Source organism: Bacillus rossius, chromosome 5 (assembly GCF_032445375.1).
Source record: "Bacillus rossius redtenbacheri isolate Brsri chromosome 5, Brsri_v3, whole genome shotgun sequence".
Taxonomy (NCBI): domain Eukaryota; kingdom Metazoa; phylum Arthropoda; class Insecta; order Phasmatodea; family Bacillidae; genus Bacillus; species Bacillus rossius.
This window is the reverse complement of record NC_086333.1, coordinates 27,386,535-27,407,152: the sequence shown is the minus strand read 5'-3', so window position 1 is coordinate 27,407,152 and position 20,618 is coordinate 27,386,535. Positions and strand designations below refer to the sequence as shown.

General features: G+C 33.9%; 1 protein-coding gene across 2 annotated transcripts in view; it reads right to left on the bottom strand.

The window, feature by feature from the left end:
- Positions 1-19,868, bottom strand: part of LOC134531663 (DNA repair protein RAD50-like) — a 253,543-nt gene extending 233,675 nt beyond the window's left edge. The window contains exons 1-3 of one of the 2 annotated variants that reach the window (XM_063367443.1): positions 19,767-19,868; positions 12,927-13,161; positions 1,846-1,992 (exon numbers count right to left, since the gene is read on the bottom strand). In XM_063367443.1, the coding sequence (XP_063223513.1) occupies positions 1,846-1,992; positions 12,927-13,160 (381 nt within the window). In that variant the 5' untranslated portion in view covers position 13,161; positions 19,767-19,868. Of the gene's footprint in view, positions 1-1,845; positions 1,993-12,926; positions 13,162-19,553; positions 19,725-19,766 lie in introns of those variants that run through there. The other variant, XM_063367442.1, reaches the window with a different exon arrangement.
- Positions 19,869-20,618: the final 750 nt, after the last annotated feature.

Below are 20,618 nucleotides of genomic sequence, written 5' to 3'. Positions count from 1 at the left end.
CTATGACCATGTGAAATAATTAAAATTTTAGTATGCAAAAATTTTTAAAGTTAGAAAACTGTAATAATATTATCAATAAACACTCCTTTCCATATCATAAAGTCTACTCTGTGCCTTCACAAAACCAAACTTCCAATAAAAACAATTAAAATGTTTTAATGATCGAGAACTTTTTAAATTCAAGAAAGCATTTTTTTATTTAGTTTCTCCCCCTTAGGACTTGGCTCACATGCCATGTTAGTCACTTCATTTTCTTGTCATAAATAAATAAATTTGTGATTAAACAATAGGCCTGTGTGCCAAGCTTCCAGTAAGTGAATGAATCTTAAGCTATGTCCACACTTATGCGCTTTCATCTTCCTCTTTCCTTTCAACTTGCAATTCCTCTTTCTTTTCAACTTTCCTCCAACTGCATACATCTCTAATACATGCCTCTGATGCAAGCTATACTTGTCCAAATTGGTGCGTCAGTTTCGTTCAACACTCACAAAATAAAAATGTTGCGGACGCGAGTTCACTTTTGATAAGTGCAGCTTATTTAGTAATTAATAGTGAGAAAAAGAAGAAAACTACAGGCAACGCTCAATACGGCATTTTCAGAAATTTCTCAAGGATGTCAGAAGCCAACTTTGACACTTTGTAGAGTATGGTTCAGCAGAAAATTGAACCCATGGTGATTTGTACCTCTCATCAGCCCCAGAACCCATCTTTTTCTTACTAACTTTTTTGTGTTCTTTCGAAAAGTATGAGCACAAGTTTTTTATTTTAGTTTTTACTCCCTGAACATCAAGATTATATTTCTTTCCCAAGTTACTTAACGCGTCGTTTTGAACGGTTTTGTTTGTATACAACTTTGAGGAAACATCCCACAAAGCAGGACATTTTTTATAGTCGTCTATAAAATTTAAAGTCTCCTCAACCGCGGACGACATGGCTTCAAAAATATAAAAAGTGCAAGGAAAGACGCACAAAATCCCAGAGTTGTATGGATCGGCTTTCAACACGGTGTGCGCTACATTCACTCACCCCGTTAAAACTCCGATGACGCATGCAACAACACACTCGTCAGCTGCGTTCCTCCGTGCGCTAGACGCATGCCTTTGACGCACGTAAAAACACACCAGTGTGGACATACCTTAAGCTCTATTTAATATTAAATTTGACTTAGCCAGGAAATTAGCTATTTGTTTTATTTGAAGCTTCAGTTCTGATGCAAAGCTTTGTGTCTGATGTGAAGCTTCGCATTTGTTGATAAGCTTTATAATGTTGACAGTATAAAATTTGCTCATGAAAATAATTTTTCACTTTTTTTTTGTGTTGTATATGAATTGCTTGAACAAAATTGGTTACTTAAAAATAAATCAAAAGAATGCACTCCATTTGCTTTTGTGAATTATCAATATTAATATTATACATTTTATTTTATAGTTTTTATTAAATAATGTTATATATAGGGCTCAATCCGTTAATCACTTAATCATTTCACACATTACTAACGTTAAACAATCATTTGTTTTTATTTCAATCCTATATATTATAAAATAAGATTAATACAGCTTCACAGAGTATATTAATAATTCATGACTTTGCAAATATTTTAAACATTTGAAGTGATATTTGCTCCACATCAAAAAACTAGTGTTCGCACAGGCCTACTAAACAACAAATGCAAAAAAGCTATAATGAAAAATCTACAGGAATAGCCATTGAACCACAGTTAGTGTGACCAAAATGAAATAGCCAATAAAGCATGCAAGATAAGTTTTAAGCTAACTAGGTCGTCACAAAACTGGGTAACACCAGAGGCAGCAACTGCAGTTATTTAATGGTCTGACATATACTCACAACTCCCTCCTTATCGACTCTTGAGATCATCAATTCCAAAGTCTTAAATTCAATCTTCTTAAGTTTCTGAGTCAACTTCATCCTCCTAGTTACACTCCACTCTTGATCTTCGACATCTTTAAACACCAATTTAATCATGGAGTGGACCTAAAAAAAAATAAAAAAATTATACAATGAAAAAATTTTGAAGTATAAAAATAAATAGTATTACTTGATTCTCAGGATTTTGTTAGTGTTTCTATGTATTTTAAAATTGTGCATCTTATGCTTAGCCACAGTTCATGAACCTTTCAGCAAAGATTTTTAAAAAAAATTTAAAAAAATCTTTCTCGGGATCTAACGAGGCACAGAGTGCCCAAGTTTTGTGGGAATGAAAACAGTTAAATACTTTGTTTTATAGGTTTTATTAATTCTATTTTTTCTTCCCATCTTGCATTGGTCAGTTTCGTTTCAAAACAATAACTACTGTAGTTGTGTTGCTCAGTCATACACGAGAGGGTGTTCCCTGGTCGTGAAAAATAAGGCACAGCACTCAGGCGTGGCAAGAGTCGGTGGTTCCAGCCCAGCCATCAAATGACTCTCGTTACTTTACAAGCCCCTGGTAGGTACTCCAACTCTGGAGTCCCACAATCCTTAGGTTCGTTTAGCAGACCATGGCCAGCAACAGTCTGCCTAACCATCATTGTGTTTGTGTGAGTATAATGAAAAGATAAATTCCACCTTTACAGTTTCACCTAACAGACATTCAAGGGTTCCCACTGAAATGTTTCTTACTAAATCCTTTTTTTTTTGTTCTTGATTATTCCTGGCCCCAAAATAAATTTCTGAGTTATTTAAGTTGTACTGCACATCAGGGGGAAAAAATGATAAGATAAAATAAAATAAAAATAAAAAATGATTTTAAAAAATAAACAAAAATAACTGGTTCAAAAATTTAAGAGAGGGTCTCTTACATAAGGTCACAAAATTATGCATTTGTAGCTTTATTACAAACAGACTATTTGACTTATATAAAACCATTTTTCAAATTCCTGACTGCTATGGATTTGGTTTTATGACGTGAAGACACAAAGAAAATAGACACAACTCTTCACAACTAAATTCATGATGACTCAGTTAATACTCTGTATTGATTGGACAATAAATTATATAAAATACAAGTAATCAATAAATTAGACATTAAATAAACAATCCTGCAAATGAAATACATATTGTAGCAAAAGGTCTATATTAAGGAATAAAAACAACATACTAGCTAAAAATTATATATAGCACTTATGTTAACTCAACATTGCATAAATTCTTTTACAAACAGAGCTAACAGGATTTCTAACAAGAGCTCTAATCGTGATACACCAGAGAACAATCCAATCATATAAATGTTGAAAACGCACAACTCTTTACTGTTAAAAAATTTGTACTGCAATGCTTCTCTTATTTATTGTAAATATGAATAAACAGTTTGGATTTTTATTTATTTTTATTTGTAACATGCCTACTAACAGTAGGCTATTTAACTTTAAAAAATTGCACAACACAAATACAGATACACAATAGACAAAACAAAACTGTGAGGTGGGCACCGCACACAAGGCAGGCACCACCCAAAAGACAGGCACCAACAGAATGCAGTCACCGCCCAAAAGACAGGCACCATCAACAAACACAAAAAAGACACAAGATGCCAAAATAAAGTCAAACACAAAATACCACAGACATACATGAAAACAGAACACGCTCAACTGTTTAATATTACAGTAATGAAAATAAAGGACATCAATACCTATACAATGTTAACGTAATACTAGGGAATGAGATACAAGATACAGCAGGGAAACTTCCTTATTTGAAACGTGCGCCCTGAAGCGACTGTTATCCCGAGAAGGGTGAGGAGGCACTCATTCAAAAGAGTGGGACCTAACGTTTTCTGTGATGAACGTTTAGTAACGATCATGCAATGGACGAGGGAGGAGCATGCACTCACCTTAGAGGCGTACTTTTCAAGCGGCTGTTCAATCATTACCATGCAGCATGCATTCAGGAATCACTTTGATGTCGCACCAGCGGGTCGTGTTACTGTTTGAAAATTGATTCTTTTATGGGTGTCAGCTTAAGGAAAACTGGTGATGTAAAGGAAAAAAACCTAGACATTCAAGAACCGTCAGAACACTCGAAAACATCACGCAGGTTAGGCAGTCAATTGTGTGATATCCTAGGTCATCTGCGCGCAAACATGCAGCTGTTCTTGTGATGTCTGATTGTTCTATGAGGCTAATTCTTCATTAAGAACTGCAATTTAATCCATACAAATTGGCAGTGGTGTAAAAACTTAATACACTCAATTTTCTTCCACAAATAAATGTATTCGAAGCCGTTCTTGACAATAGGCCTCATGACACCCTCGTATTCTTCAGCCATAAGGCTCATTTTCATTTTTCCGGTTGTGTGAACAAGCAAAACATGTGATACTGAAGTGACACGAATCCTCAAGAACATCATACAGAACGTGCGACTGGTGTGTATTGCCCAGAATAGGTATCATTGGGCCACAGTTTTTTTGAGAAAACGGTCAGACAGTTACAGTCTGTTCGTAATGTTTACATGATTGAGAAGTTTTTTTTTTTAACCAAAACTTCTGGTTTCAGCAGTATGGCGCCACGGCCCACACAGAGTGAACGCCAATAAATCTTTTGCACAAAAACTTCCCCAGACGCCTTATCTCCTTGCAGGGTGATCCTCAATAGCTGGCGTGCTTGCCTGATTTAGACCAATGTGACTTTTTTTTTTGTGAGGCTATCTGAAATCACTACTTTACACAGACCATCCAAGGACCCTGGCTCAACTGAAGAATAATAATCAAGCTGTCATCGACAACATACCCGTTGATATAATGGAAAGAGTAGAGAAAAGCTTCAAAACTCTACTATCTCAATGCATTGACCAGAACGGTTAATAATAATATATAATTTATGATATAATTTTAAAACATAATATATAAAAACTTTAAAAGTGTTTCTGTAACATGTAAAAAAATATTAAATGAATATGTCCAATACTGTTTGTGTTATTCATTTTTAAAATGTGGTAGTTTTTCTGCCGAACCATTTACTATAATTAAATAAATACAATTTACTCAACTATTGAAGTGCCAGAGCATAACCAGTTGTTTGATATTAAGCTAATTTTTTAAAGTTGGTTATTAATCCATATAAAATGACATTTTTATTGTGTATTGTACATAATGGACACTGTAATCCAATATTGAACTGCAGTACTCTTATACCAGAATTATCAAGAAGGTATTTACAGTTAAATTTAGAAATTAACATCTGCTAACAAAAGGTGAATCTAAGTAAACACTGCATTCAGATAACAAAACTAGGTTAGGACAAGGAGGGTTTTATTACTTATAATTTTGAGTAATTTGTTTTCAATATTTTCAATTTTGTCACTATCTGATTTATTAACGTAAATCCAAATCACATAACCATATTCTAATTTTGAGCATACTAAGGCTATATTATAAAGTGTAAGAATGGACTCATTATTAGTGGCATTAAAGCTAGGGTTCTATGGGAACTGGAAACTAGAGTTGACATGTTGATGGTAGTATAATTTTGAATCTAATATGACGTCCAGACGTTTGGTAACAGGAGTAATTGAAATTTCAGCGTTGTCTAACTTATAATTATACCTAACAGAGCATAAGAATGTAATGATTTTAGTTTTTTTTTTTTGTAAGTTCAACAAGATTTGTTTTATTATTATTTTCTGAATGTTTTCTTGGAATAGGAGACAATCGCGTATGGAAGAAATCTTTCTAAATATTTTAAAGTCATCTGCAAATAAAAGGCCAGTAGAATGATGTAGAACCTGAGTAAGATAATTAATAAATATATTGAAAAGCAGAGGTGATAGCGTACCGCCTTACGAAACTCCAGAACTGTATTGAAGTTACAAAAAACCATAAATTTCTGAGATAACAGGTGAACTAATTTATGTATTTATCACATATGCCTACATTTGACAGATTTTCCAATAATAAAGAGAGTGATTTACAGTGTCAAAAGTTTTACCTAAATCGAAATAGCAAGCATTCACCTGTCCCACTTGTTACTTCGTTATTAAATGAATTAAGAAAGATAAGTAGATTCATTGCAGTGGTCATTCCAATTCTGAATCCACTGTGACTATCAGATAAACAATTTTTTATATGAAAATTTACTTAAGTACAGTATTACTTTTTCAAAAATTTTTGTCAAACCATTCATTTTGTTTGATTTGCTGCCATTATTGTGGATAGGGATGACTTTAGCTATTTTCCATTTTGTTGGGAAAACTTGGGATTTAATACTACTGTAAATATGTGTTGCAACAAGGGCACCAGTAATTGATAGCAGACATTCAAAATAAAATTTAGTATTCCATCTGGTCCAGTTGACATGATACATGTTAGGGATTTAATGCCCCAAAATACCAAGAGCTCAGAGATGGAAGAAAAAGAGATTGGATGAGAGCTGGTATTTGATATTTGAGATTGGTGACGGTTGTTTAATGAGACATAAACTCTAGCAAAATATTGAGCAAAATAATTAGATATTAGTTTCGGGTAACCAGAAGCAGTTCCATTTAAATTAATAGATGACTAATGTTAATAACCATCTTTCATAATTTTTACATAATGCCAATATGATTTAGGTTTTTTCTTGATGTTGTTTACCTGTTGAGCCCAATTTATTTTATCACGTTTGATCAGTTTCTTGACTGCCTTATGGTAATGGGAAAAATACCCTCTTTTATCGCATAATCGTTGCACGCGCATAATTGTTGCACCTATATTTTAGGGCGTCAAAATTTGGATAAAAAAACCTCTCCCATAACTCTAGCATGATGTTTTTGGTCCTGCTATTAGATTCGGAGTGCTTTGTATGGGTATTTTTTTCCATATAAACCGTATTTTAAAGTAAAATCTAATATTTATTCGCACATTACCCCTTACTTATTTAATTAATGGCAATACGACGTTGTCTGATGTGTATATTTTCTTTTAAAGACTTTTTAAACGTTATAACCTTTATCTGTTCGTTTGCGTCGTCGCGGTGTACCACTTACAAAAACGTAGCCAGCGCTAGTTGGCATCATTCATTTTTGGTTATGTTGCTTCCCATATAGAGCGCGCACACGTAGTCGAATATTGATATCTCGCTGATTGCACGTAATGCGCACTCTCTGTCGAGTGCCGAGTTAACTACATTTGATGGCCTGCACTCTTTCATGATGTGTACTACGACGATAGTTATGCATTCGTTCATGTTCGCATTCAGATCACAGATTTTGTTTTTCTATTTAAAGTTGAAGAATGGTTATTGTTAAATGACTTATCAATTTAAATTGTTTGGGGTGTTCTTTTATACTTCTTTTTTCAAATAAACGTACTTTCCATGAATGGGTTTTGTTTTCATGAATAACTTTATTCAACAAAATCTTTTCCTGCATAAAAGTTGCACCCCTAATTTTCAAACTTGATTTTAGTATAAAATGTGCTACGATTACGCGATAAAACATGGTATGTGTAGTACTGATAGTTGTTTCTTTTGAAAAGCTTATGAATATTTTTATTTTATTTGAAAGCTTATATTAAATCTTTGGAAAACAGATAGGGGTATTTAGAGACACTTTCTGAATATATTCGAATACTAGTTTTTACCCGCGGCTTCGCTCGTGTTGATGTCCTTAAATAATTATCAAAGATCATTGTAAAGAACATAAAATAATTTGGTAATTGGTTCTTTTGTGTGACTGGGATCACCAGTATTTAAAAATTCTAACATAAAATTTAGCTAAAAAAAACTGAAAACATGCTTTATTGAAATATGTTTCACTGTTAAAAAAAAATAAATAATTTTCAATACTAACATTTTAAAAGTTCAATATATTAACATATAATAAATTAGTATTTCTTTAAAAGAGCTTAAATCAGAGTATTATTCTAGGATGCCCCTGTATACTATGTTATGTTTTTCTGTCCGGTGCAAACATGTGTAGATTTCGGGCATTGGACACACACAAACAGGCTACATATAGTTGGCCATGGGAAAAGAATGGCTTTTCCAAATGCACCCCTGCTACCTGCCATGTTTGCCCTTGCGTTTTGTTGATGGCAACAGCAAATCTAAGCCTGAAGGGAAACTGAACTCTTTTGAATTGGAACGGTAGATCCAGTGAGGATAATTGGAATTTGAGGTATAATAACACTTTCCCCTTTACCGACACCTGTTAAAATAGTGGCACCAAGTATATTCTGCCATAATTGTGTGATCCGAAGCCTCGTTCCATTACACAGTCAAGGAGCATCTAGATTTGGCTTAAGTATAACTTGTACATTTAGTTTCATTTAAAGTTTATGTGAGGGTACACCCGAAAGTTCAAGTGAATTTAAAAACTCCGCAGGATATGAAGTGCTTTGTTCGGTATCCATGATTGTATCTATTGACAAATACTCCATTTCCCCTTGCACCTCTTTTATAATATCAGTGTTGATTTTATTAATTATATCATTTGTTGGCGCCAATATTGCTCTTGTGCACAACCACTGATCACTACCGTGTTTTCTCGCATAATCGTCGCACATTTAATACTAAAATCAAGTTTGAAAAGTAGGGGTGCGACGCTTATGCGGAAAATTTTTTTTTTGTTAGGTAAAGTTATTCATAAAAACAAAACCTGTTCATGGAAAGTACGTTTATTTAAAAAAAGGTGGAGTATACAAGAGCACGTCAAACAATTTATAATAATAATTCATGCAACAAAAACCTTTCTTCAACTTTAAACAGAAAAACAAAATCTGTGACCCGAACGCAAGCCACTTGAATATGTGACGTGAACTAACATATAACTATAGTTGTAGTACACATTTACCACGAAAGAGAGCAGGCCATCAAATGTTGTTACTGCGGCACTCGAAAGAGAGCGCACGTTGTATCCATTCAGCGAGATATCGATATTGGACTATGTGTGCGTGCTCTATATGGGAAGCAACATAACCAAACATGAATGATGCCAACTAGCGCTGGCTACATTTTTATAAGCGGTACACCGCGGCGATGCAAACAAACAGATAAAGGTTATAACGTTTAAAAAGTCTTTAAAAGAAAACTTACACATCAGGCAGCTTCGTATTTCCGTTAATTAAATAAGTAAAATAGTTAATTTCCAAATAAATATTAGATTTCTACTTTAAAATACACTGTTTTATACGGAAAAGATACCTACGCAAAGCACTCGGAATCTAATAGCGGGACCAAACTCATCATACAACGTTTACGGGAAAAGTTTTTTTATCAAAGTTTTGACGCCCTAAAATATGGGTGCGACAATTATGCGAGTGCGACGATTATGCTATTAAAAAAGGTTTTCAAATTTTGTTGCAAGTTTGGGAAAACCTGAGTAATAAGATCCACATCATTTTCTACTAAATTACGAAATTCTCTTGTAAGTAAAATATAACCTTCAGCATCAACATCCAAACAATCTTAAGAATATAAAGACACCTAACCTCAAAAATTAAAAAAGTTTAAGTATTGCTTGAAGGTGACAGAATAATAAAAATAAATGTGGAAGCAGATGCTTTACTAAATTGAATAGTGAATTGATCGCCGGTATTACAGTATAAGATTCGCGAATTATTTTATTTACTTATTGAAATGCCAGATGGCGTTAAATTTCATTCAAATTACTCAAACTCTCAGTCGGGCGATCATACATACCAATATCAATATTTTTGCCCTTCAGAATATATATATAATATTATATTATAATAATATATATGATATATATATAATAAAAAGAGTCCTATGTCCTTTACTATACATACCCTTGAAAATATGCGCACAAAATTTCATAATTATCCGTTGAGTACCTAGTTTCCGCGTGAAATTGTAACACACAAACAAACAAACTAACTAACTCACATTTACATAATTTCACATTTATAATATTAGTAAGGATAAGCATTAATTTTATGACACAAGAAATTGAGAATTTGTATGTTAACTGAATATCCATTGTAATTTTAAAATCTCTGGCAGGATACGGTAATCTTCTTTCACAATAACTTCAACTGATTTCGTTACTTCATACTGGGGTATAATTGTGAAGCAAAGATTTAACAAATTATTGGAGGACTGAGTATTATTAGAAGTTCCAAACTGGTAGAAAATTCAGCAAGGATTGTGCCTTAGATTTGATATAAGTTTGTGATATGTTAAAATATGTTTATTTGTCCATCAACCCAGGAACATTGAAGTCACCAAGTATTATCAATTTATCTTGGTAGTAAGTGAGGTTATATTCTAATGGTTAAAAATACATTGAACATGTATTAGTAGTAGTTTGAGGGGGAATATATACATTACCAATTATTAGGTATTTAGTTGAAGATTTAATTTTTACCCAGAGAGCTTCAATTCCAGGATGATCATATATTTGATTTTGATGGACTGACGGAAATTTGTTTTTATTAAGCACAATCAAAACACCACAACCTCTTTCCTGCATTGTGAGTATGAAGTTTCTGTCTAATCTAAATATGAGATAATGATATGTGAAATAGTGAGAAATGATGCTGCAATTATTAAACCATGTTTCTGTTAGACAGATAATGTATTCAGTGGAGACTAAATAATAAAAAAATTTTGTATATTTAGTTTGCAACCTTCTGACATTTTTGTACTACGTTACACACTCAATGAGATTAGGCATGTAAGTTACTCTTGTGGACACCTTTATATGTAATGTTGCGGTGGAGTTATCAATAGAGGCTTCTGGCTGATGGTGCTGGCATTTTCTGTAGTATCAATAGCCTAGGTAAGTTATTGCTGGCAATTTTCTCCAGATGTAATTTTTCCAAAAAAAAAAAAAAAAAAAAAAAGTTCAACAGTTCCTGGGCTAAAAGACAATGTTTTTGATTCTGTTGAGGTTATCTTCCAATACTGAAACGTGAAATGATATTCAGTTCATTTGTGATGTCATTTACAATCGCTTGCTTTTGGACGGATGGTTCTAAATGTGTTAAAAATAGTGTTTAGTTTTTTTTTAATTATTGGTTTGGCTACGGTTTTTAATTGCTTGAAGATTGTATGAGAACTCAACTATAAGGTTTATCACAAGTTCAGGATTTTTTTTTTCATGCACAAATTTAGTTTGGTTGAATTTAATTCTTTCTTTATCGCAGATGTTTCCATTCTAGAATCGATTAACATCTTGAGAACCTGATTTTCACTTCTAAGTCTGTCCATTTTAGTGCTTAACATTTTTACGATAAAAAATAGACCATAAAGTTTCTTGATATCTATTATCACTTCCTGAAGTTTTCTAGTTTCTTTTAGAGCCATCTTTTTAGATGATAGTTTGAAGACGTTCATAGAGTCGCCGTGGCGTACTTAAATCATTATGGGGCATTAAAATCCCCTGAATATACAGTTGATCCAATGGTGATGAATTAATGTCAACAGGCATTCATAATAATGTGATAAACACTAAATTAACACGACATATCTGCCGGAAACAAATAATTATAAGAAGATTAAAATAATACATATTTCAATGTATTTCATAGGAACAATTATTATAATATAATAATATTACAGTAAAATTTAAATAAAACATTTTAATGTACTTCCTAGGAACAATATAAGTAGCATAAATAATGGAAATCTGAGACATGAAAATCAGCCGCTGGTTGATTTGTCATGCATGGAGTGACCCATTATTTTTAGTTATAAATACCTTTTGTTTTTACTGTTTTTCACATTGTTCGCTAGGATAGTATTTGTTTAGATGCATTTTTTTTAGTATTTTATTTACTATAAATTTTGTTTTTATGTCAATATATTATATTTGTATTTATTTGGAAGTTATTATCGATCTAGAACATTGTGTATTTTTTCAGAGATTTTTTTGTTACAGAAACGTTCTGGTGCGCTCTATATGCATTCTTATGATGGAAAACTCTGCAGGTGTTCGCTCCCACAGGAGATTAAACTTATCAAGTTTCTGCCGCAGCCAATCAGAAGTGGACTTTGTAATACTGAGCTTGTTTTTTTACAGAAATGCCTCGATGCGAGGGTAATGAATTTTGTGTTTTGTTGTGTCGTACGAGAGAGATGTGAGGTGATTGGTCAATGAGGTCATGCAGTTGCCTTTCCCTGCGTGGCTATAGGCAGGTGCGTGCTTCGTCAGTTGTTGTTCGAATGCTGGGCTGATAGGTTGCAACGATGGCTCACCAAAAACATTACAAGAGTACACGAAGCAGATATTTCACACCTGGGTGCCCGAGCCATGTCACAGTAAGCTTTAAGCTTTTTTTTGTCAAATTTCAGAGATCTTATTTAGAATTTTATGCTCCAGACAGTAGTTCCCAGGTATTCGGTACCTAGAGATGACAAGGTCGCTATAGACATTATTTTCTAAGTGCACAGGATTGAGGAGCTATCGACAAGAGTGATTGCTATCTTTTTGTCGAATTGTGTAACAAACATGTATTTTTGCTGCGGAAAGAATAAATACCAAAATTAATTTAAAACTCTTTTATTTAATAAGACCTTTAACAGTTTTGAGAAAATCAACAATAAATAACATAACTTTAGACCCAATTACCTGCAACATTCTACAAGATAATTGGTGTTTTTCTATACGATTGTTAGCTAGCCAAGCACGATTGTGATTTGTTACAGTCTTTGACATTGTGCTACCACTTTATCTAATATTTATTTATCATTTGGATAGCTGCTATCAATGGGACAAAGGACCAAATAGCCTATACGGCTGATAGACATTTAAATAGCAACTACTCAGAGACCAACACAGGTTCACAAGCTATCATGTGAATAAATGTTATTCAGAACTCTATTCGGGAGTGGTGAAATGGAAACTTAGCTTAGTATCTCAAACTATAAATGTATCTCTGTTTTAAAACTAAAGTATTTCTTTCCTGAAGCTCTGCACACAACCTCAGCTAAGCTCAAGCGCTGGCTACAATACGCAGGAACAGTGAAGGAGGGGGTAAAAGCATGGTAACTAACCTCCGAGACTGAGGACAGCTTGGGGTCGTGGATGAAGTACTGTCCTCGCTGGCTCCCAGGAGGTGCGTCGCCCGTCGTGGCGTACTTCAGCGCCTCTATTACAGTGGTCTTGCCCGAGCCGTTCTGGCCCATGATCAGCGTGATGGGTGACATGAACACCACGCACTGCTCGTCGTCGTCGAACGGGCCGTAGCTGCGCACGCCCTTTATGTACAGCTTGTGCAAACGAGCCATTCTGAGAACAACATTTTAGCATTTTAGACTTGCAAAAATAAATATTATTAATAGTTTTAAATAATATCACTTAATGAAATATAAGCCAGCAAAACGGTTACATTTTAGATTCAGATTATAGATTAAATTTTAAATAGGACCTACGCTCAACAATGCTGACAGTGAATTAAAAAAATATATATATATTTTACGGCTTCGCACTGATACTAAATATACTACATAATGTCTATATACAACGTTCACAGTTTTTTTTGTCATTAAACAATACAAACATGGTTTCTTTAGAGGTTACTCTTAAAAGAGCGACATATAATTGGCCATGTGAAAACACTCAATGCTCAACTCTAAGCCTGCAACGTTGAAAGTTTGACCCTGGGATTTATTAATGGTCATTGCAAAAGATATCTTTACCGGAAATTATAAGCGTTTTAATTGGAACGGTAAATCCGATGGTATCAGAGGAATTCGGGGAATCAATACATCTTCTCCGGTACCACATCCGGTGAGTATTGTGCACTCTATTATGAAAGTTTTTAGTGATTTTACCAGCAAACGCATGCCATTGCAAAGTTTAGGTGGATTCAGGTTTCTTAATAAAATAACAGGACAACCTACTTTCAACACCATTTTATGAGGAGGGAGTCCAGACGGGTTCAAAGAATTAAGAAATTCTGTAGGAAAATGAACAGCTTCTTCCAAATCAAGAACAGTATCGACCGAGTAGTAAATTTGTGTCGGCACAATGCAATGTAATGTGTGCATGTGTAATATCTTCGAAAATATTCATTTAAATTACATGCTGTAATGGGCCATATTGATCTATATTAAATGCACAATGTATTTAAGGTACTTAATTGTATAATGATTAATGTAGTATTGCTTAAAATCGCTTCGTAAATAAGCTATTATTTCTCGTAAAAAGTAAAGGATAAAAAATGGTTATTGTGGGTTATCCCTAAGAGATAGACATATACCATTGGACTTTTTTGTAGACCTTTTTAACGTGTACAATACTGTAGTAAATTATTTTGATCTATCTCGTAGGGTTCAGCCAGCGTTTGCAATGTAAGCGCAAAAAAAAAAAATGTTTATTTACGACATCACATTAGAAATCTCTAAAATTATCAGTGTATCTCTACTATATTATGCATGTATTATACATATAAACCTTCCTCTTGAATCACTCAATCATTTAAAAAAAACTGCATAAAAATCTGTTGCGTAGTTTTAAAGATCTAAGCATACATAGGGACAGACAGACAGCAGGAAGCGACTTTGTTTTATACTATGTAGTGATTTACACAATAGTAAATTTACAGATATTGCAAAGTTAAATTATATAGCAATTGTAAGTTTATACTTTAATGGTATTTTACTTTTACACAGAGTTTAAAAATCATGAGTTGTTTTAAAAATAAACTAACATCAGTGGAGCCTCTACTGCAAATACATTCAATACAGGTCAGTGGTGTAAATATGTAACCTTGATAAAGAGCCAATTCAAGTGTTCTGATTTTCCAAATAAACTTATAATACTAAACTTTGACAACTAACTTTTAAGCAGAATTCTTAAAATGATGCTGAGCATGTCCTGCGGCATGGCTGTGAAAAAAAGGGTGGTAGGCTATGTCTATAACAATGAAGGAAATTTTTTTACGTCCAGCAGTCATAGTACAAGCAACCCAAGACAATTGCGGGCTACATACAGGTGAAAAATATTAAGTAAAGCAAGGAATTAGAATAACATGTCTGGGCCCTTGTAAACTGGAACTACCAGATGAAAATAAACTGTAGAAAAAATACCACAAACATGGCTTATTTTATTATTTATTATTGCATGATTGGGTAACACAGTATTCTAGCCTAAACAAACATCAGACCAATAAGTCTCATAGAGATTTATTTTTTAATGGTGGCAAAAAATTTAACCTGCATAATATGTAGCCTAAATACTGCACTGAAGTATTTAAATTTGTCACACAACTTAACCATCTTTTTCAAATCCAATGCTAGTCTAATACGGAACAATTAAAAATGCATATAAATACAGCAACACTTGTTACAACTAAACAGAACAGATTTTGTTGAATGTATCAAATATTTATTGTCAGGCAAATCGTAAGATATTATAGTAATATTAGGAAACTAAAAAAATAGTTTATGTTTGAGATTATCAGAAAACTGTATGCCAAAAATGAAACCTATGAAGGAAAAAAAAACATTATTTATCCATTATGAAAATAACTTTAAATTGACTATTCTCTTGGTAGAGATTTCACAATAGATTCTGTTTCAATTCTTGAACCACTATATTTGGATTTTTTCCTAGGGTTCTTTTTTCTTTATTTGAATACAATTTGGTATTTAATAATTATTTTATCAATCATACCAGACTGACTTTCACAGAATGATGGCCAGACCCACCAACCGGCCAGATAGTCCACCTGCTATTCAATATATTCATGGTGAACCCAGAGGGATGCACTCGGTCGCTCACCAAGCAGCCACGGAACTGCCGGCCTTCAGTAGCCCACAGGCGCCAGGCACGTCCTGGCTTACGGCCCAAGAGAGTGAGTCTTACTCCTCGTGGAACAGCCCAAGGTGTGTGTGTCACATGTAGATAACGCATGACAATGCCGTGTAGTGATTATCGTATCCCTCCTTCCCCACACCAGACGAAAGCGGTGCCCGCGAAGATGATGTGTCTGTGATAACAAGGTTCAGCTTGAGGAAAAACAAAGCAATTTCAAAACTATTAAATATATCCCAGTGGAGTCTATTTACGAAAAGCATTTAAATTTTGCTGAGGGTCGAAAAGTACTTTAGATTTCAATTTAAGTTTTTAAACTGTATTTTTAGAAGAGTTAAAATGGCTAAAACGTGTGTTTTTAGAGTAATTTTTAGGCGTAAAACGAATGGTACAGATTCTTGAAAGCACTTAAGGAACTTGCATTATACCTTTATCTTCATTTCTATGCCATATGTTACGGTCACAGCTTAAATATCACAGTTGTCCTGTGGACACCAGTTCAGAGCCTTGTGCTTAGAGGCGATACTGTGCTAGAAATAACAGCAAGTTTCGTGCTTATTCACCCGCCTCGTTAACACACATACACCCTGACTAGATGGGCCTTTTAACTTTCTTTATGTCTGTCAAAACTGTTTGCTTAGCCATACGAAAATGAGTAAACATAGAGGCAAAATTTCAGTAAATGCTGAAATATCAGTGTTACTCAGATTTTAATAATTTTTAAATCAATATCTTATTTCCCTCGACTTCATGGTCTTGCTCACTAGCGGATTTATCAGAATACAGCAAGAATTTAAAAAATGCTTTTACCACGATAAATAAATAAATAAAGATATGTAATGCTTGAAAATACCATTTTTTATAGCATTTTTATTTACAAAAAAGCTGCCAATCTAAAAAATTCATTCTCTCACAATTCATCCATCTGTAAAACCAAATTGTGCTATTTGAAGTACTGGTATTTCTGAAGGAGAGCAACGTTCCTGACAAAAATTAATTAAAAATTCTATAATTCTTATTTACTTCCTGACATGTTTTACAATCAATCTCTAACAAGGCGTTGTGAAACTGTAAGTACTTTACCTTAATTAATGGTTAGGTTAAGTAACACATTACAAATACTACTATATTGACAAATGATCAGTTAGATTAGGTTAACTATATTAAAAATAGTTATTGACAGTCTGAACCATTGGTCAGGTTAGCGAATATTTTAAAATGTATGGAAAGTTGGTTAGTTTAGGTTAACGACATTAAAAATTCTGTAAAATCATCTGAAAAATTGGTTAGGAATTACCAATATAAAATGTACCTAACTTAACATAGCCTTTTTACTAATATCTCATTATATTTTTAATGTAGCCAAACAACCATTCAAACAAATTACAGGTAAATTGTAAGGGTCACCGATTTTACATTAAAAAAAAGTTATACATTTTGAAATGACATGTTTCCGAACACTACAGACATACCTCTAATTACACCTAAAACATTGTTTTATTATTCATACTGGTTTCTGTGAAATACAATTTTATTTTTACATGAATATTAATGTTAAGTATATTATTACAACATGAACTAAGTGCTGTGTATAGTGGTAATGGTGTTGGAAAGGAATTTTCTAATTATAATTTGGAAACCATGTATACGTTGACGTCGGCCCAAAGGCCTCCTCAACTCTTACAGGCCTATATGTCACGCCAATGCCTTCTCCTGCCGAGTGGTACTTCGTGGAAGTGTTTCTACTGGCAGAGGGTGCAGTGTAGACTTGTGTTTTCTTTTGCATGTACTTATTTTGTATTGTATTTCATTTTATATTAATTTGTTTTATAGTTCATATTATTTTTAATTTATTTTATTTGTATTATTCACCGGGCGCCTAGGCCGTGGTTCTCCGCCTGTGGCCAATCCGCGTGTTCTGTGGGCTCGCGGAGGGGAGTCAAGGTCGCAGCACGTGGGAGGGGAGTCGCGGTCGCGGCACGTGGGGGAGCCAGTCGCGCTCGGGAGACGCTGGGAGGTGGACGCGGGAGACATCGCTCCACAGCTAGGCCATTGTAGTCGCGATTACAGTACGGGTGGGACGCCCCTTGCAGTGTACAGGGAAATTAAAGTGCGTGGAACCAGGCATCGCCCTTATTGAGATTGCCACAGATGGGACTGCGGTAGTCCCATGTAAAGGGTGTTTTTTATCGTACATGAAAACCAGAAACTTCCTGCTGACGTTTATTTCCTGAAGTCATCCTGGGCAGGCTAGATCCCTTAGGCCACGAGGCATGAACCCTAATCTACCGCCCCTGAGCAGCCGGAGACGCGCCACTAATAACAGGAACTAGCCGCGGCCGTGTCAACGTGAAATGCTGTCTCATATAATACCATTACCGCCATTTTAAATGTTTGTCTATCTGACCGGTATGACTAGTGTAAAGAGCGTATTTTATTAAGAATGGAAACAGTTAATAGTACTGGTGGTTATGTGTTGGTAACTGAAAAGATTTAATTTATTCATTTTCTCAGTTTATATTGTTTAGAATGTTTATTGTTTTTCTAATATGATGGATTTGTAATTATTGCATTAAAAGCACTATTTTGATTTACATGGATTCATATGGAGAGCTAAATTATGAAATTAAATTTGTGTTAAGTATTCATTTGCTGAGGTAATTCTTTAATGTAAGCATTTAGTACCCCTGACCTGAAAATTTGTTGGTGTTTGTACTGGATTTGTTCTGCTGTATATTCTGTAGTTTGAATAGCTGGTGTTTCCAGAAGCACCACTGAGATTGTGAAACAGCTAGATGGCGGATGTTCTTTGGCCATTTTTTTATTTGCAGATTTAGTCGATTCATGGAATTTATTTCTTGAATTTTTAGTAGAACACTGAGTTTGTCTTGTGGGGTTAAGTGCGACAAATATGGAAAGGTTAATGAAATGGATGAGGGCAGCAAAAAAATGTACCTGCCTCCTATCTAGATGAGTGTCTTTCTTTCCTTAAAATTCATTACCATGCTTTTAACCTTTTTAAACATTTGCCCATGCATCAACATGCGTTTTAAAAGCGTAACCAAAACTGTTTTTTATGAGATTGCCCTATTGTTGGTGCCGCCCTACCCGAAGATCCTAAGGATTCTTTAATATCAGTATGTTACAGACAGGGTTTTAATGTTTTTGGTAATCATTTATTATTAAGTATTCAGATCAAAGTTTTATATATAATTCATAATTTCGAAAACATAGTATATTTTGATTATGGTATAAACATATTTAAATACTCAATTGCTACAAAGACCAAATGCTCCCCAGAACAATATTTCTCTAAGTTTTACACAAATTTTCAAAAGCAAATATATATTAATATTATAGAGCTTTTGCATCTCAAACTAAGGAGATAGCCAGGATATTGAGGAGGGGTCCAGTACAACCATTATATAATTTCTTACAAGAAATTAATCTTTAGGATAGAAATTTATTCATTTTAAAATTAAAATTGTTTGTCTCACTAAAATCTCAAGAAATAACATAATATAATTTTAGTATTCCAACATTTACACAAAGCATTTTTGAGTAATGATTTTGCTTAAGAAAAGAAAACTCAAACTTTTATATCTAGTTTTTATTTATTTGTGTTAATACTTTGTTTTTAAGTACATATTTGATTTTGTTAGACAAGTCATAAATACATACTACATATTGTTAATAAATACATGAAACACACATGCCAAGTTTTTTTGAAAGACAAACCTACACCTGTGCAAACCCCACGCATGTACTTGGAAATACAATTCCTGCCGTTTATGTGTAGGAGAGCTGTATTATGGAGGAAATCCAATGATTACAATAATTTTCCAAAATGATATCTGTGTTACCTTATTTAGCTAAATTGCTATTATTTTCTAGTTGTTTTCGCAAGTTCATTTTTTAATTCCGAAAGGGACCTCCAGGCCTTCCCTGGCTACGTCACTGCTTATACAGAACCAATTCATTTATTAATTTTTTTTATTTAAAAACACAAATGGATACAATTTATACGGAACTTTTAACAAACTAAAAATTAATATTGGCACAAATAATATCAATACCTAAAGTCGAGTCAGAACCAGAAGATGGCACGTAGAATAAAAAAAAAGTATAATCAAACAATACAACTGCTTTAGTTCGCGCCAACCATAGACAATAATGGTTCATAGATATAAGGGAATCGCATACAACTTCCAGCATATATATAAAATATAAAAACTTATCAATCTTTTTTTAATACCAAATTTTTAACAGCTGATCAAAGGGTACGTTTTGATAAAAGGAACTATCTCGACTTGCTACATCATAAGGTACATGATTGGCAAAAGTAAACATTTTTTTTAATTGGTTGAATGGTTGTTGGTTTCCGAACACAACTAGAATAGATGCACACAGGTCGACGACACTGGAGTGAACTGCATAACAATGAGCTAATATAACTGGGTTTTCAAACAAGCACTTTCACTCATAGGAAGCGGTAATGACTGAGCGATAAGAGGAGCATTTTTTTTTTTTTTCAAAATACCATACCCAAACCATAATATTATCCATATCACACAGGCTTGACCATTTCGCTTAAAAATATTTTTCATTTCAGCCCATGTGGCTAACAAATTTATTTATTTCGACATATCTGTCGAATTTTTGACGGCAAGATCCGATTGGTGGATTTTATTATACTCTGTGTGTGTCACTTAATTTTGCGATGCCGCAAACACTGTTTACAAAGTACACAATTATATTCGACACGTTGAACTAACACTTTACACTGACACATTAATTAAAATACAGTACAAGGCAGAGTACCTACTCTGCTTATGCTAATTGTCCACGTTCCCTAGCGGCAGTTATATGTTGTGTCTCGGCTGGAGTCGGCCAGCCCCGTAAATTATAATTAAATTGACACTTCACGT